General features: G+C 41.3%; 2 protein-coding genes across 2 annotated transcripts in view; one reads left to right on the plus strand and one right to left on the minus strand.

The window, feature by feature from the left end:
• SRD5A1 (steroid 5 alpha-reductase 1) lies at positions 1-14,664 on the minus strand (the record flags this gene model as incomplete). Its single annotated transcript, XM_042868885.1, is given in 8 exon segments — positions 1-188; positions 2,422-2,572; positions 4,097-4,198; positions 11,841-12,007; positions 13,983-14,413; positions 14,415-14,462; positions 14,465-14,538; positions 14,541-14,664. Coding segments are annotated over 8 exon segments (1,164 nt in total), but the record flags the coding sequence as incomplete, so codon positions are not given.
• Positions 14,651-16,658, plus strand: part of NSUN2 (NOP2/Sun RNA methyltransferase 2) — a 17,033-nt gene continuing 15,025 nt past the window's right edge. Inside the window, exons 1-5 of the mRNA XM_042869059.1 lie at positions 14,651-14,749; positions 14,821-14,978; positions 15,049-15,153; positions 15,256-15,361; positions 16,309-16,380. Of these exons, the coding sequence (XP_042724993.1) occupies positions 14,666-14,749; positions 14,821-14,978; positions 15,049-15,153; positions 15,256-15,361; positions 16,309-16,380 (525 nt within the window). The 5' untranslated portion in view covers positions 14,651-14,665. The remainder of the gene's footprint in view (positions 14,750-14,820; positions 14,979-15,048; positions 15,154-15,255; positions 15,362-16,308; positions 16,381-16,658) is intronic.

Genomic DNA, 16,658 nt, shown 5'->3' on the forward strand with positions numbered 1-16,658 from the left:
TTTGTCACAGTGATGAGAATACATTAGCTGGGTAACACTCATGAAAAGTGTTACTTGTTCCAAGAAGTAACCATTTAAAAATGCTGCTACCATCAGAACCTGATGGTATTTAGGTAATAAACTAATAGACAAATGGAATCACAATTTTTCTATTCTTTGGGTAGTCTTCAAATTTCTCAAGGTACCATCTGAAAAAAAAAAAAAAAAAAAAAAAAAGAAGAAAAGTCCAAATCTGTTGAGTATTGCATCTTCAAAACACTTTCAAGGAAATTAAGTAACTGCACAACGCAATTTAAGCAATATGTATTTTTCAAATCCAAGCCAGAAAATAATGTCTTTAAAACCTACTCTAGATAGAAAACTGCTATTTACCACACTCACCCTAAGGAAATCTGATTGTGAGGTACAACAAAACAAAGCTACCACTTCCAACAGTGAGAAATCAAACTAGTAGTGCGATGAGAGCAGCCAGGGAAGAAATGGCCTATTGTAATAAAATGTATATTGTAATGATTCCTATTTGTATTTTAGAAGCAGAGGAAAAAATAATATCCAAGGCAATAAGTCAAATTTTATAATGACTACATAAGCAAGCATGATACTTTACACCTGGTTCTGGATAGAAAAACCCTCAGTTCCAGTCAGAGTTCACACAGTCAAACACTACGGTAGCTTTACTAGTTCCCTTCAACAACTAACGAACCAAACAAGAAAACCACATTACACTAACAGATGCTATTACATCACTTTATGGCAAACACATTTACTCCTGTTTAGTACTTATTCTGCTTCTCTAATATAGAAAAAAGTTAAATAATCTAGGCTCCTCAAAGTTGCAAGTGTTCACATTAACAGAAATTAACTGAAAGACTGAAGTTGGAAAAAGCAGAGAACAAAACTCTCACAATAATGCACAACTAATTTTGATGTTGTTGCTGGCTTACAGTTTCAACACTGAATAATGCACATTGCCTGTTTGCCTAGTGACACACAAGAGGAAGTTCTGTGACTTCTATAGAAAGCATGCATTGCATGATTACTTGCAGTTGTGTGATATCAACATTACGCTATTATATCATACATTACTTTTCAGTAATTTATTCCAAGTTTGTAAAATTGAAACTTGCTTAGATTTGCTATTTTTGCTTTTGCTTTTTCCCCACTTCACTCCTTTTATTAAAAAAAAAATATTGCTTCCCTTAATGCAAATTAATACCTTTAACAACCTTTAGGGATTTTCATAACACTCTAATTACAAAAACATGAAAGAGTTTTACCAAGGCTTAAGATACACAGAAAGAAACCATGGAATTTGAGTCCAAAGAACATAATAGATGAGGAAAGACTGAAGAACCTGATTGATTCCTTCCTCACCACTTGGGCTGCAGAGGAAGAGGACAGAGGGTTATTTCTGCATACAAGTACTGGAACAGGAGACCTAAGATAATGGAGTGAAAACCACAAAGAAAATGCAATTCCTTGCAGCTGGGATGCAATGGCTTCACGCCAAACTGCAGACTAGAGACTAACTAGTTGGGTACCAGCTCTGCACAAAAGGGGAAAGACATTCTGGTGGACAGGTTGAACATCGAGTTCAGCATGATGGATCCTTGCACGACAACAGCTAGCTGCATACTGAAGTGCTTTAACATGTACAGAGCCCCAAGTTAAGGCAAATGCTTATACACAACTATTCAACAGTCAATAAACCATATCTAGATTACTGCATCCAATTTTAGGCTTTCAGTATGCCCAAAAACTCAGGAAAAGTTCAGCAGATGGTCATCTAGACAGCTGTGTAGCTGGAACATTCAATACACAAGGAAGGGTTGAATTAACTAGATTTGCTCAAGTTGGAGAAAAGAAGTTTAAGTGGAGCATTTAATTGCAGTCACCCACTATCCACAGAGATATTAGAGAGAAGACAGAGCCATATCCCTCCTGGAGGTGTGCAGAAAATGGTCAAGAGACAGGGATAAAAGTTGTACCACAGAAAATTCCAGCCAGACACAAGGAAAAAGAATTATTCCCTATGTGAACGGCAAAGCTCTCAAACAAGATATTTTTCCTCAGAGGTGCTGGAATCTTTGTCCTCAGAGGGACTCTGAACTCAAATGTATGAAGCCCTGGACAACCTGATATAGCAGTGAGGTTATTAGCAGGTCAGAGCAGGTCTTCACAGGTCCAGAATGAACTACATTCATTTAATGAATAGCCATGACCACCTCATTGTATGTTGTGTGCTTATGCTTAACTACCCTACTGAAATCTTGTCGCGTTTAATACTACTCAGAATATTCTCTCATTCTCCACAGCAGTAACAGCTTTTCACTAGACTTGTTCTGCAACATCCCTGTGGTATAATTTATGAAATGGAAATGAAGTGTGAAACAGCAGAAATTATAAGACACAAACACTTACTGGTGGTGTTGCTTTGCCCTTGAACCCAAAATGAAAAGCGTACACAGTGCAAATGCAAGGCTTTCAATAGTGCAGCAGGCAAGAGCAAATCCAAACCATTCCAGGATCTCTCCGAAGAAGTTGGCTCCACTGACATATTCAAACATTCCTCCTGAAGGCAGAAAGGGCAGGATTACTTTAAAAGCACATTAATCAAGGAGATCTTTGATAGTACTTTCACTGCAAGTCTAAGACCACCCATATCATCAGTGTCTCTTCGTATATTTTTTAAAGCAGTAGAAACAGCGTTTTGCAGTTCAGGCTGTCTTATATGGGATTGTTTCAGTCTTCATTCTCCAGCTCCATTTATCCTTTAGAAATCACAGGGGGAAAAAAAAGCCAATATACTTAGTAACAGAAGTGACTTCATGCCTCCTTAAATCAGTGACAGTGACATCAAGCTGGCACTGACCATGAACTGAACTTTTTATTTTAAATAAACAAAAATTAAAAAGTAATCCCTTTTGAATAGTCTCATAAAATATCCCTATACTTCTTTAGCATACAATACTTCAATAAATTGAAGAAATTACGCATCTCAGGTAAATGATGAAAAATATTATTCAAAATTCAAGTTTCAAACTTGTCCTCTAGTTTAAGATGTGTTGCCCTTTTGTTCTTGCATCCTGTCAGACTTAAAGATCTTAACTACAAGTACTTCAACACTGACCCTCACAAAACAAAAATTATCAGTTTGTGTTAGGTGTATTTTACAGCCAATTAGGCATAAACAGTCAGTACTCACCCGATGGGAGAGTTATAAAATAAGAACTTTCACCCTAATTCCAAAGTTAACATACAAACTGACATCACAGTAAGCACCATGCCAATGGAACCAACCAAACAAATATTTGCAAACTGTAGTAAAGGACATGTTTTGACCTTGCTTTAATTACTTTGCTTTTGTGACAAAAAAAAGCAGAATTCCAGTGCTTAATTTGGATAAGTAATATTAAAAAAAACAACTCCTCTTGATCAAGCAGCAAAGAACATCTTTTTTCCTTCTGAACATTTCACAGCACAGTAGTATTCATTTGCAGTAGACACAAATCCAAGTGCCCATGTAAAGATAAAACTATCTTCTTGGTGGAAAAAATAATATGAACTCTAAGAAACCATTTCCTAAGGTAGACAAACTGTTTTTACAAGTTTCTTCTCAAATCATAACTTATTACCTCTAAAAAGATAATACCAAGCTTTAGAAGGTCACATTTACAGATTGGAATATCTATTTATGTTTGAAGATTCTTCTTGAGGTCATCTAGTGCAACTCCACCCTGTTTAAGCAGGGTCAACTACAGCTGGAAGCCCAGAAGAATGTCCAGTCAGGTTTTCAGCATCTCCAAAGATGGAAACTGCAGAGTCTCTCTGGGCAATCTACCCTATATTCTTTGACTACCCTCACACTTAGAAATAAATAGAATTGTGTGTTCATATAGGATTTCATGTGTTTCTTCTGTGTCTGTTGCCTTTTTGCCTGTCAGCAGGCACCACTAAAAAGAACCCGGCTTCTTTATCTTCACTGCCTCTCATCAGATAATTACATCTGTTGATAAGATCATCATAAGTATTTTCTTTTTCAGGTTGAACAGCCCCGGAACTCCTCCTGAAAAATGCTATACAGATTATTGATTACCTCTTGGTATCTTGTAACCAGTTTCTCCAGGTTTTCTCAGATTTCTGAGGATATGATCAGAATGAATATTGATTGCTATGCCGACCAGCCACCCCATGAAACCTGAAAAGAAATATTCAGAATATTAGTCTATAGTACACTGAGTGAAAATAATCAGAAAACAAAGTAACATAACATATTAGGCATGTTATCTCAAAGCAGTCATAATATAGTAATGTAAAGCACTCTAAGCGGTTCTAGTGACTCCATGGACAATCCCAGTTTCACACTGAGCTCTCAGGTAAATAAGGCTTGTAGCAATTTCTCTGGACGGAAACATTATTTTAAGTGTTACTCGTTCCTGCAGCAGACTGTTTTGTAATTAATAGGAATGAAAAAATACAGTAGATTCTCGTGCAAGACTGACAAAGATAATATCATCATACTCCTAGAAGTTTAGGGTAGGAACTTGGTAAACCTAGTCTTGCTGAGCATTAACAAACTCTGAGCTTGAAATTATTCACCAAATAAAAGGGGGAAAAAAAAAGAAAAGAAAAGAAAAGAAAAGAAAAGAAAAGAAAAGAAAAGAAACCATGTAGTTAAATATTATGGAAAAATTTCTGCTGTAATTTCTCAAATTCAGTACCAGGTTGTAATAGATTTCTCTGCAATCTAAACCAGAAATTTATTCTAAGATTACTGGAACTAAAGAATGAACGCTAAGACCCAATTTGCATAAAACTGTGGGCAGTTCCAGGCATCACAATATAGGAAGGACATAAAGCTATTAGAGAGCATCCAAAGGAGGGCTACAGAGATGGGGAGGTATGTGAGGATCAGCTGCGGTCCCTTGCTTTGGTGTTGTTTTTCTTTCGTTTTGTTGTTTTTTTTTTTTTACAGGCCAGAGAAGAGGAGGCTGAGGGAAGGCCTCATGGAGACCTACAGCTTCCTCAGGTTATTCACCAGAAAGTGGTTGAGCACTGGAATGAGCTCACTAGGGCACTAGTCACAGCCCCATGCTTCTGGAGTTAAAAAGCTATTTATTAGACAATGTTCTCAGACAAAGGTTGTGGCTTTTAAGTGGTCCCATATAGAACAAGTTGGACTCAATGGTTGTTGTGTGGTCCTTCCAACTCAGGATATTCTGTGACTTATTGTGAAGGTGAAATAAGGAGCTGAGAGAGGCAAAGGATCAAAACTCTCTACAAATTCGATAATTCTACAACTTAATACTGTCACATTCAAAGATGCACAGAACAAAGATAACTGATATCAGAGTAGCTTTTGCTTTAGTTGCGATCTAACTTCTACAAGACAGGAAAAACAGGAAAAAGCATACTTAGGTTAGCACTTAATTGGGATTTTTTTTTTCCCCATATTTGACTTGCTGTGAGTGTGTGTTTGGTAATACTAGCAAAAGGGATAAAGATAGTTGGTATACAGTAAAAAAAATGCATTAACCTAATTAGAAGGGTACATTAAACAGCTCTAAGTCATTTGGGAGTTCAACTATCTGAACAGAAACTAACTGAGGAGTCTGACAGGCTTGTCATTAAGAAAAAGAAAACCATGCACAACATCTTACATTAGTCAAAGCGTATAACTGCAGGAAAAAAAAAAAAAAAACTTTTAAATTTATTTTTTAAAGTTGTTAGTGTGTCGATCTTATCAATGTATCTGGTCTGATAAATTAATCCCCACAAGCCTCAAAGGCCTCCATGATGGCAAACGCTTGCCTTCACACAGCTGTTGGAATTCATTTTGCAAGATCAAAGACCCATTTGTTTGTGCTTGCTTTAAGCACATGCCATTCATTAAAAGATCCGCCAACATTTTAATTCAATAACAACAATAATTAACAGGCTGCTATCACTGCTGCTACTGGGGAACAGAAGCTGTTAGCAGCTTTCTCAGGAATACACTGTTTCTGTGAAGCTTCATTTGTAACCACAAATTAAGCTGTAAATCTTTTGAAAGCCAGCTTGAAACAAGCATCCCTTAACATTGTTTGAAATACATGCAAAGTGAGACGTATCCTATCCCAGTTCTAACTTAACAGCAGGCCTATGAAGTCCACTGAGAACTGTTCTGAGAAGCTATCCATTTATATCTTGTGGCACGCTGCTTTGAAGGGAAAGGAAACACGTACAATCAGACCAGACCTTTCTATACAGTATCTAAACAAAGTTCTGGGAAAGTTACATTCTGATCATCTTAGCGATCACATAATGAACATAATGAATAACCAGAAAGACATTGCCTCTCTTCCAGCCTTAGCTGCAAACAGGCACCAATCAACTTGTCTTTATTGACTAAAATACAGAACCATTCCTCCTGTTACCTTGTGGAGCACAGTTGCTAATCCCTCAGATTCAGAACTTCTGGCCCTGATGCAAGAACACATTTTGAGAAAACCAAGGAAACTCTAGGCTTGATGCACCTTATTTACTGTTATCTTGTGTCACTCAGCAGGATGGCTTACCCACTTAATCCAAGGTTTCATAGAAATAAAAACTGTAGTATAAAGGTTACAGTGTTCTGCATCCTCAGGTTTTGTTGCAATAAAGCACATGATATACCAAAAAAATCCAGGACTGAAATTCACAGTTTTCACCTTTCTGTTTAAATTTCTGGCTATCTGTCATCTTTGATAAAAGTATTCCTTAATTGCTAGGAATAGACAAGATTCAAGTTTTTCCACACAGGCCAATTGAATTGAACCCACCTGCAAAAATACTGAATTTTATTTGGATCAAGCACAAGGGCTGCTCTGACAGAAATGCCTTTTTATTACGTTGGTCCATGACATCAGAGAGATGATGGTATAGCAGCAGAGACTGAACTTTCCCCTCAATATCCCATTACATTTTGTTGTCATGCGACAGATGGCAGCAGAGGGGCAGTCTTACAGAACGGTGTCTGACATGGGAGTGCCTACAGAGCAGAAGTTTGTCAATGTATTCCTCCATGCAAAAAAAATGGCACCCATTGACATTCATCTGCACTTGCTGAATGTTCCTGGAGGCCAAACAGTGGATGTGTTCACAGTGAAGGATGGGTGGTGCATCTCAGCAAGGGTGACAGGTTACCTCTGCTAGGGTAGACTGTTAAAAGCATGGCATGCAAGCTCTTGTTGACTGCTGGCAAAAAAAATGCACAACTAATGGTGGTGACTGGGTTGCAAAATAATGTTTCGCAGCTGAGAATCTGTTTGATTAAGTAGTATTTTTGTATCTGTTATATTTCCATGGAAATAAGTAAGAGGCATTACTTTTGGAGCTTCTGAGCCAAGTCACTTCACACTCTAGATATAATTTTTGAGTGTAAAGGTAACACGTTAAGTCTTTCAGACTATTCTCTTTCAATACACAGAAAACCAAAGGAATTTGATTGCCAGCTTACTTTTCCGTTGTTGTCTGCTGCCTGCTTCCATGTTGATTAAGAAGAAAGATTTGACTGCTCTACAGAGAAACTAAAGTTGCTGTGTGAAAGTCCTTTCCATATTTACCTCGGTAAGTTTAAAATACTGCTTGATTGGCTTGTTTCATTCTGCTTACAAGCAGAATGTAGACCTGTAAACACGCACATCTCTTACTCATAGCACAGAGCAGAAAGTTTTCATTAGTAATTAAGCTATGTAAATGTTATATGTCTTATACTAAAACTTATCATAACCCTTTCAACTATAAACTCAACATAATTACTCAAGATAGATTAGATGCCAATATATTAGATCAACACAAGGAATTCACAGATGAATTCAAATATCAAGATTCAAAAGTACAGAGCAACTCAAATGTTTTTAGGAAAGCATATCATTTGAATGTCTTTTCTTTCAAAAATAAATCTCTATCCAGACAGAGGGTGTTGAACTCTTACTATACCTAAGTATAAAAAAACGTTTGCTTCTCTTGCATTAGTGGCTATGTACCAACTTGCTAATGGCCAGAAAAGAAAATGAAAACGTACCATGAAAAATAAGGGATGTTATTTGTACTATTAGACTAGTAATAGTCTACATTACTATGTAGACTATTAGATAAATAATTAGATTAGTTATTTGTACTATTAGACATGTGTCGTTATTTCTATCTATATGGTAATTTGAAATCAATTTTCTTGAATAGCACACAAATTAATTGTACTCAAGTGTAAACTGTATTTCTACTAATACAATCCAGTATTAACACAAGAAAAAACCTCTACACTGAAAGTTATAATCAGTTCCATGCTGATCTTCAATTTTAGAATTTAGAATCCTTTAGTTTTACTTAAATGCAAGTACAGTTCTGAGAATGCTGCCTTTTGGGAGCACTGTACTTCACTGTCCGTATTCTCATGTCCTCATCGTGGCTGAATCTTGAGACTCCACTCTACAAAATTAAGAGTTGGGCCATGATCTGCATGACTTGGCTTCTGCCCAAGGTAAGTCTTGATAGGTAAACAGGAAGGAGTCAGCGTACATCAGTAGGTTCTCAGATCTACAGGATGTGCCATGACATACGGATGACCTCTCAAGACACATGACGTGGGAATTGGAGTTGGACTTGATGATCCTTATGAGTCCCTTCCAACTCAGGACACTCTATGATTCAGAAGGATTTTTTCATCCATCGGTATTAAACCTGGAAATTAAGGCTTCATGTAATACTAAAACACGTGCATAAGAAGGACAGTTTCCTGTTTACTACGTGTTCATTGCTCTTGTTTTCCCAATCAGCTCTGCCCACATAGGATCTATCTTCCAAAAAAATGTACTCCTGCTCTGCAGGCTAATTCAGAGTGACAGCATGGTAAGTGCCCTCTGACTCACCTCCCCATTCCAGGTTTCAAGAATACGTAAAGCAAGTTGCTGTATAGACACAACAGCTAGGTCAGCTTCCATGGACCCAGATAATGGCATTGCCCATGCTCTTTCCATGGCTACTCTGTGTACAGAGCGGAGTAAGAACGTGTTGCCTGACTGACAGAGTTAGCTGTCAACATGAGAAAGCAATTGAATGGGGATTTAGATAATTAGAACAGCATAAGGTACACCGCAAGAGTTTGATGAAGCTAAAGCAAGGCAAGAAAGGAAGGATCTACTGACTGGAAGTACACGCAACTTTAGTAAGAACTGGTGTGAAAGGGTAACTGTCTGCAGATGACTGATCACACGTGCAGGTGCATAGGACCCTGTTAATAGCATCAACCACTTCAAGGTACCATGAGTACTCCCGCTTTTCACAAGTTCTTTATTGGCATGAGACATATGCATAAGGATCATAGTGTTGTTCCCATATTGCTCTGCATCTCAATGGTTTTATCAAGTCTTGTACCACATTTGAAGCAGAACATTCCAGTTTTCTTTCAAAACAGACTAGTTTGCTGCTCTGAACAAAGCCAACACAGTTCACAGAAATCAGAAATCACAGAAACATGGGAACTGCATTAAAAGCTACGAAACTGCTCCAAATCAATGAACTCTTATAGACCTGCAAACAGACACTCAGTAAGGATGCACAAAGAGAAAACACATCGGTTCCCTGCAAACTCCCACTGCTGTGGTTAATTAGCCTCACCTTTCCTAATTTCTGTCTTCACAGCAAATTTATCTCATTTCAGCTTCCAGTTACAGAACTTAATTGGTCTTGCTGCATACTGACACACTGCCATTTTTGTTCTTCATATAACTTCATGTAAGATCTACTGAGGGATAGCACTACAATGAAATACAAAGTATATAAAAAATATCCACTTTTCCCACATCCTCCCCCTTTTCAGGGGATCTGAAGCAATATTTTTGACTTAAAAGGTGTTCTTACAGTCATTAAAGCAACACGTCTTATGACTAGCAGTACAAGAAGTACATATAAAAATATATTCTAAACTAGTACTACTTGCAAACAAAATTCCTACACAGAAATGTTCACAACTGAAGGCAGCTGAACCTAAACATTTCCATTTATTAACTTGTATCTTTCAAAAATCTTTGAAAAAAGAGCATTTAAAAAAGCAAAAACAAAAAGAAAAAACAAAGGAAGATCAAGCAAGGCTTATCACATAGCATTTTAAATGATCTTGCAGTAAGGAGGCATTAATTTATGGCTTATGACTCATGTTTACAGCACTGCATTGAGATCACCTTTTGATTAAGGTACTGGATTAGGTTACCGGAAGCTGAATTTTTATACTCTGTATTGCATTTGTCTTTACAAGTTTTGATCAGCTGATCTTTTGATTTATTTATTTTTTTTTTTTGGAACCAAATGTAAGGAGACTGAAGTTTCGAAAGTACTGAGAGAGTTACAGATACAGCCATCTCCCACTGAAGATATTCCCTTGTACCTCACATTCTCCATTTTTAGAGCACATACAGTACTTCTTCCTACTCTTCACAAGATGAAGAAATTTAAATAGATTAATCGCAGTCATTACAGCATTTAGCACAGCGATCCTTTGTTGCCATCCACAATAACTCTGCAGTAAAGGCCAAACTTCCTTATTCTTGCTGTACAAGGCATGAGAAATCTGTGAGAAACACTAACTTGCTCTGATTCTAGAAGAGAAAATATTCTAGCTTATCTTCAGACCATAGAGACCCTTCTTCAGAGAAGGAGGTTGGAAAATGGTTTTATTTTTGACAGTAGGTAAAAGTAGATGCTTAGGAAACAAAAAATATGGCAAGGAATACTTCATGCAAACACAGAATCACCAGGGTGATTCAATCATAGAATGGCCAGGGTTGGAAAGGACCTCAAGGATCATCAAGCTCCAACCCACCTGCCTCAGGCAGGGCCACCAATCTCCACATGTAATACTAGACCAGGCTGCCCAGGGCCCCATCCAACCTGGCCTTGAACACCTCCAGGGATGGGGCATCCACAGCCTCTCTGAGCAGCCTGTTCCAGCACCTCACCACTCTCTCTCTGCAAAGAGCTTCCCCTCAATATCCAGCCCAAATCTTCCCTCTCTCAACATAATGGCAGGACAAGGGGAAATGGTTTTATCTGCCTTTGTAAAGAGTTGACTCCCCTCCTATTTGTAGGCTCCCTTTAGGAACTGGAAGGCTGCAATGAGGTCATCTTACTCTTAATTACATGCTTGGCTCCAAGAGTAACTATAACCTAACCTCCCCATAGGGCTGAATGATCAACCCCATCAACTTATCCTTGTGGGGCAGTTTTGCTCTTTGACAAAGTACATCAGTATTATGACAGAGTCTTTTGACATTAAAAGTGGTATGCTGCTATTCATCAACTGCCATAACTCCATTAATTTGTTGTTTTTTTTTTTTTTTTTTTTTTTTTTTACCATGTACAAACTTTCAATATCTGTGACATCAAGAAAAAAGGAATTTTAGTTTAATCAGTATGTTATGTGGACAATCTCTGATTTGTTCTAAACCAATGAACTGCAACTTCCACTCAATAGTGTGACAATAGTGACAATAGTGTGACAATAGCCTCAATAGTGACACAATATATTCTTATTCACTTTGGTGTCAAAAAACAAAGTAAGCTCACCTAGTGCTGACACCAGAGAAAAAAATCTCAGTTCACAGCTATAAAATAAAATAAAATAAAATAGGATTAGAAAGTTTTCAGCTATACTACAGCAAACAAGATAACTAAGCTTATTTGGAATGCTGTGAAAAAATAAATCTAAAATGTGATTGAAGGTATTATAACTTTAGCTTAAAAAAAAACAAAAAACAAACAAAAAAACCTGTGAAGATAAAGGGAAATTTCTACTCTTAATGTTCTCATAGGATATTTTAACTTACCTGCAATGAAACAAGGGCGTTTTAACCAGTCTGAAGGGTACTCTGCATAGGTGCTTAAGCTTCGGCCTTGCAGATATCCATTGTATATACAGAAGAGAAGTGCTAGTAGGAAGGTGAAAAATGGTGTTGGCTTTCCTTGCCGGATCAGAAAAGGAAATATGAGTGCCCTATAACAAACAAGGAAAGAAAATCTGTTGCATAAATAAACATAAAGGATGCTTTCAGTGTCCAGACTTGCAATCCATAAACCATATCCTGCTTGCTAATTTCTCAGCAGTCTTTGATCTCAGTTCAGGTGGAAAGTTACACTTGTTTTAGCACCTAAATATTCAATTTGTTGTCTAACAAGCATTATGAGACCAGTCCTCCCCCAGCTGCTTACAGCAGAAATTTTGAGCGTTGTATTCAAAGCAATTACTCTGATTGGAGTGGCAAAGACAAATGATGTTCAACACAACATAATGTTCTCCTGCTTTATTCCTCAACCTTAAGTGGCATAATCAAGCATTCTGAAATGAACCCGGTCTCATAAACCCTACATGCAAAGCCTATCAGGATTTTCAGGTGACAACATCAATGTGAAAGGCATTGTGGTAGATGATAATACTTTACCTAACCAAGATATCTCGCAACAAACAGCTCTGTCATCCTTATCTGTATGGAATAAGGCACCATACAGTGAGTAAGATACTAAGAAAATGGACAAGTGAATTACAAACTGCTGAGCTGAAACATCAGAACAAATCAAAACAATAATTACAGCTAGACCAGACAACACACCAACAAGCGTAGGGGCACACCTGTGTACTTTTACACACTGTAGGCACTTCTGCAGGGAAGCCAGAGCACAGGACAACTGGTGAATCACCTGCTTAGCTTCTCAGGTTATACTATTGCTTCATTGTAAAATGTGATAATCTAGCACGTGTTTTGACAGCTTCTCTATCTATATGGCCTATGAAACCATTCACAGAAGATGGATTATCAAGTGTGGAATATTTATGGTTTTGAAAGAAAAGAGAAAGAGAAACCCGTTGAAAGTAACTTAATAGAGCTCTCTTGCCTCCTGGCCCTAGAAGTCACTTGAAATATATTAATTGCTTCACTCTGACAGTCTCAGTATGCCCCAAGAAAACTGTTGCAGAAATGACAAATCCACAGCTGTCATTCCATTTGGGCAAGAAATCCCAATGGCTCTTCCTGGAGGATTAAATGAGCAAACAAACAAACTCCAGAGAAGAAAAGCAAGTGAATGTTTACGTGCTCTACCCTGTACAGCGAGCCAACTCCTGATCACGTATTGATTTAATTGGGATCTATAACAATACAGGACTGGGATCACAGAAGTGTGAATGTTCTTCAGGCGTCTGCCAGCTACTTGAGGACTCCTGTCTCAAAGCATCAGTAGAGTGACAGCCATTAAGGCTGGACAAGCCCACGAAGATCATCCAGTCCAACTGCCAGCCCATCCTCACCATGTCCTCAGTGCCACATCCACACATTCCTTCAGCACTTCCAGAGACAGCAACTCCTCCATCCCCCCGGGCAGCCTGTGCCATCGCCTCACTGCTCTGAGAAGAAATTTGCCCTAACAACCAACCTGAACCTCCCCTGTTGCAACTTGAAGCCATTCCCTCTCATCCTATCGCCAGTTACTTACAGAAGAAGCAAAACTCTAGACGTTTGAAAGAAAAAGCATAATGAATTCATTAATTGACCTGATTATGCCGAGTCTACCACATTACGACAAACCGAAGCCGACGAGAGCTATCTCTCAGTACGCCACCACTAGCGAAACAGTCCCACCGGCATTATGCAATCAGAAAAACGATATTGCCACACAACATCTGCCTGCTGATTCCAGCTTTCCTATACAGTAACGATACGCCGAGATCCCATTCCAAAGCCATTCATGCTTTTACGAAGGGAGGGACGGGAAGCGGAGGCGCAGTCCCGTTCGCAGAGCCACCACGTCAACCCCACGGCACGGCTCAAGCTCGCAGCGCCGGCAAAACTGCCAGCCCAGCACAACAGCTGTAAGCAGGACTGCGCCGAAAGCCCTTATCGTATCGCTGCCCCGTTCCATACCGCCGAGATCCGACAGCGCGCGGCACCCCGGAGCGCCGCCCCGACCGCCCGCACCTGTGCACGTAGTGCAGGATGAAGCAGCTCAGCAGGATGGCGTTGGGCAGCCGCCAGGCGGGGATGCAGGCGGCCAGAGCGAGCGGGACGAGGAGCGCGGGCAGCTCCTGCAGCAGCCAGGCAGGCCGGGCAGGCAGCAGCCAGCCGAAGCGCCGCGACGAGTAGCGCCCGTAGGGCATGGGGATGAATCGCAACAGCAGCGCCGAGACAGCGCCCAGCGCCACCAGCCCGTAGGAGAGCAGCTCCAGCAGGCGCTGCTCCCGCGGGCCCGCTGCCCGCTGCCAAAACGCGCAGAACGCGCCGCCGCCTGCCATGTCGCGCTGCGCCCGATCCAGCCGAGACGTCCCGAGGCGCCTCCATCCATCGGGCAGACCGCGGCACGCCCATCGACGTCGCGGGCCAATCGGCGCAGAGGAGCGGAGCCTCACACCTCACGCCTCCCGCCGGCCGTGGGTTGGTGGAGGAGCTGGGGGGCGGGGCAGGTGGCGCGGCGGTTCCCATGAGCGGAAATGGGCCGGCGGTAGCGCAGCCCGGAAGGAGCGGTAGGGACGGGCTGGCGCACGCGCGGTGCTGGCGGGCGCGCGTGGACGTGAGGCGCGTGGTGCGGTCGGTGCCTCGTAGAGTCGCTAAGAGAGACTGGAGCTGCCGCACCGACGGCGGGGGTCGGCAGGCGCCTGCTCGCTATGGGCCGCCGGGCGCGGGATCGCCGGCGGCAGCTGCTGCCGCAGCAGCGCCGGGAGCGGAGCGGCGGCGGCGACGACCAAGCGGTGAGAGGCGGGGCGGGAGCGGAATGGGCCGCGGCGGGGCCGGCGTACTGACGGGGCCGCGCTGGTTGTAGGGCTGGACCGGCGGCTACCCTGAGATCGTGAAGGAGAACGAGCTGTTCGAGCGGTACTACCGGGAGCAGCGCATCGTGCCCGACGGCGAGTGGGACGCCTTCATGGCGGCGCTGCGGGAACCGCTGCCCGCCACGCTGCGCATCACCGGCTATAAGAGGTGAGCGGGGCCGGGGGAGGGCCGGGATGCGCCGGGAGCGGCCGTTGAGACACCGCGCCGTGCCTTGCAGCCACGCCAGGGAGATCCTGCACTGTCTGAAGGAGAAGTACTTCCGGGAGCTGCAGCACCTGGAGGTCGACGGACAGAAGGTGGAAATGCCGCAGGCGCTGAGCTGGTAAGCCCGCTGTTGGTGTGAGGCACCCCTCAGGCCCTCTGCAACCGCTGTGCCAGACTGGTCTGTAACCTTTTGCCTTCGGTTTCCCCGTCCCTTCTGCAGGTATCCGGAGGAGTTAGCGTGGCACACCAACCTGAGTAGAAAAATCTTGCGTAAGTCACCGCAGCTGGAGAGGTTTCATCAGTTTCTGGTTAGCGAGACAGAGTGTGTAAGTTCAGACCTTGGTACTTCTTTTGCACTCTGGGCAGATCTTTATTTCAGTGCAGTGTCAGAAATTGCAGTGATACCCGTCAGAAACTGACTAGCTCAGAAAAAGTGGGATCTTGTGTTGCTGTTGACAGCAATTCATCCTGTACCTCTGCTATGTCCCTACAGTTATGAATTTTTCTCCTGAGCTAGCAACCATATTGTTGGTTTGGGAATGTGAGAACTCATGCTTCCGAAATACAATTGAGTGAGAAGGGACCCTAAAATGTCCAACTCCCTTGCAGTAAAACAGGGATACCCACAGCTGGGTCAAATTGCTCAGGGCCCTGTCTAGCCTGACCTTGAATGTCTTCAGGAAAGGTGCTTTGGCCACCTTTCTGGGAATCCAGTACTATTGCCTCACTAAAAAGCTTTTTTTTTTTTTTTTAATATCCAATCTAATTCTCCCATCTTCCAGTTTGAAATCATTTCTTTTTGTTCTGTCCCAACAGACCGTGCTAAAAAGTCTGTTCCCTTTTTTTTTTTATGGCTACCCTTTACATACTGAGGTCCTTCCCTAGACCCTTTTCCGAGGTGAACACCCCCAGCTTATAACTACTGGTTGTTTAACAGGCAGGTGTTTGAGTATGGTAAATGCTGTGTGTGTGTATTACAAAAAGTTCCCCTTAGTGATGGGTGTTTCTCACTTTTACTTGGTTGAAGTAAATTTCTGATTTCATCTGAGCAGAAATTAGATCTGTAGAGTTAATGCAGATGGAGTAAATCTGAAGTTCTCAGAAACTTCATCTTGATGAGATACTACTTATGTGCTAAAATTTAACCCTGAGTTTGTAAGCCAAGTTTGTGTTTTTGACTGTTGCATTATTTTAGTTCCCAGAGTTTTAAAAAATCTGTCACAAAAGAAATGCTTTCTCCTGTTAAATGATTTTATTTTTTTCTCCTTTTAAGGGAAACATCAGTCGTCAGGAGGCTGTTAGCATGATCCCACCTCTGCTGCTTAACGTTAACCCTGATCACAAGGTAACTAAAAAACACAATGTGGCATCTTCATAGAATATTGCTTCATAAGCTGGAAACTACAGTGGCAGCGTTGATGTTCTGTGCTGGCAAAATCAGGCTGCTCAGGGTCCTGTGCAGCCTGGATGTGAATGCCTTTAGGGATGGGGCATTTGCAGCCTCTCAGGGCAACCTGTGCAAGTGCCTCACCACCCTCCAGGTAAAGAACTTACGTTTGTTTTAGCCCCTTGAGTTAAAACTGCATTCCTTGGTGAATTAGTTTTGTGTTTTTTCTTGATGAT

This window comes from Lagopus leucura, unplaced genomic scaffold (genome assembly GCF_019238085.1).
Source record: "Lagopus leucura isolate 7727_CA_CO unplaced genomic scaffold, USGS_WTPT01 Super-Scaffold_100002, whole genome shotgun sequence".
In the NCBI taxonomy this organism is placed as follows: domain Eukaryota; kingdom Metazoa; phylum Chordata; class Aves; order Galliformes; family Phasianidae; genus Lagopus; species Lagopus leucura.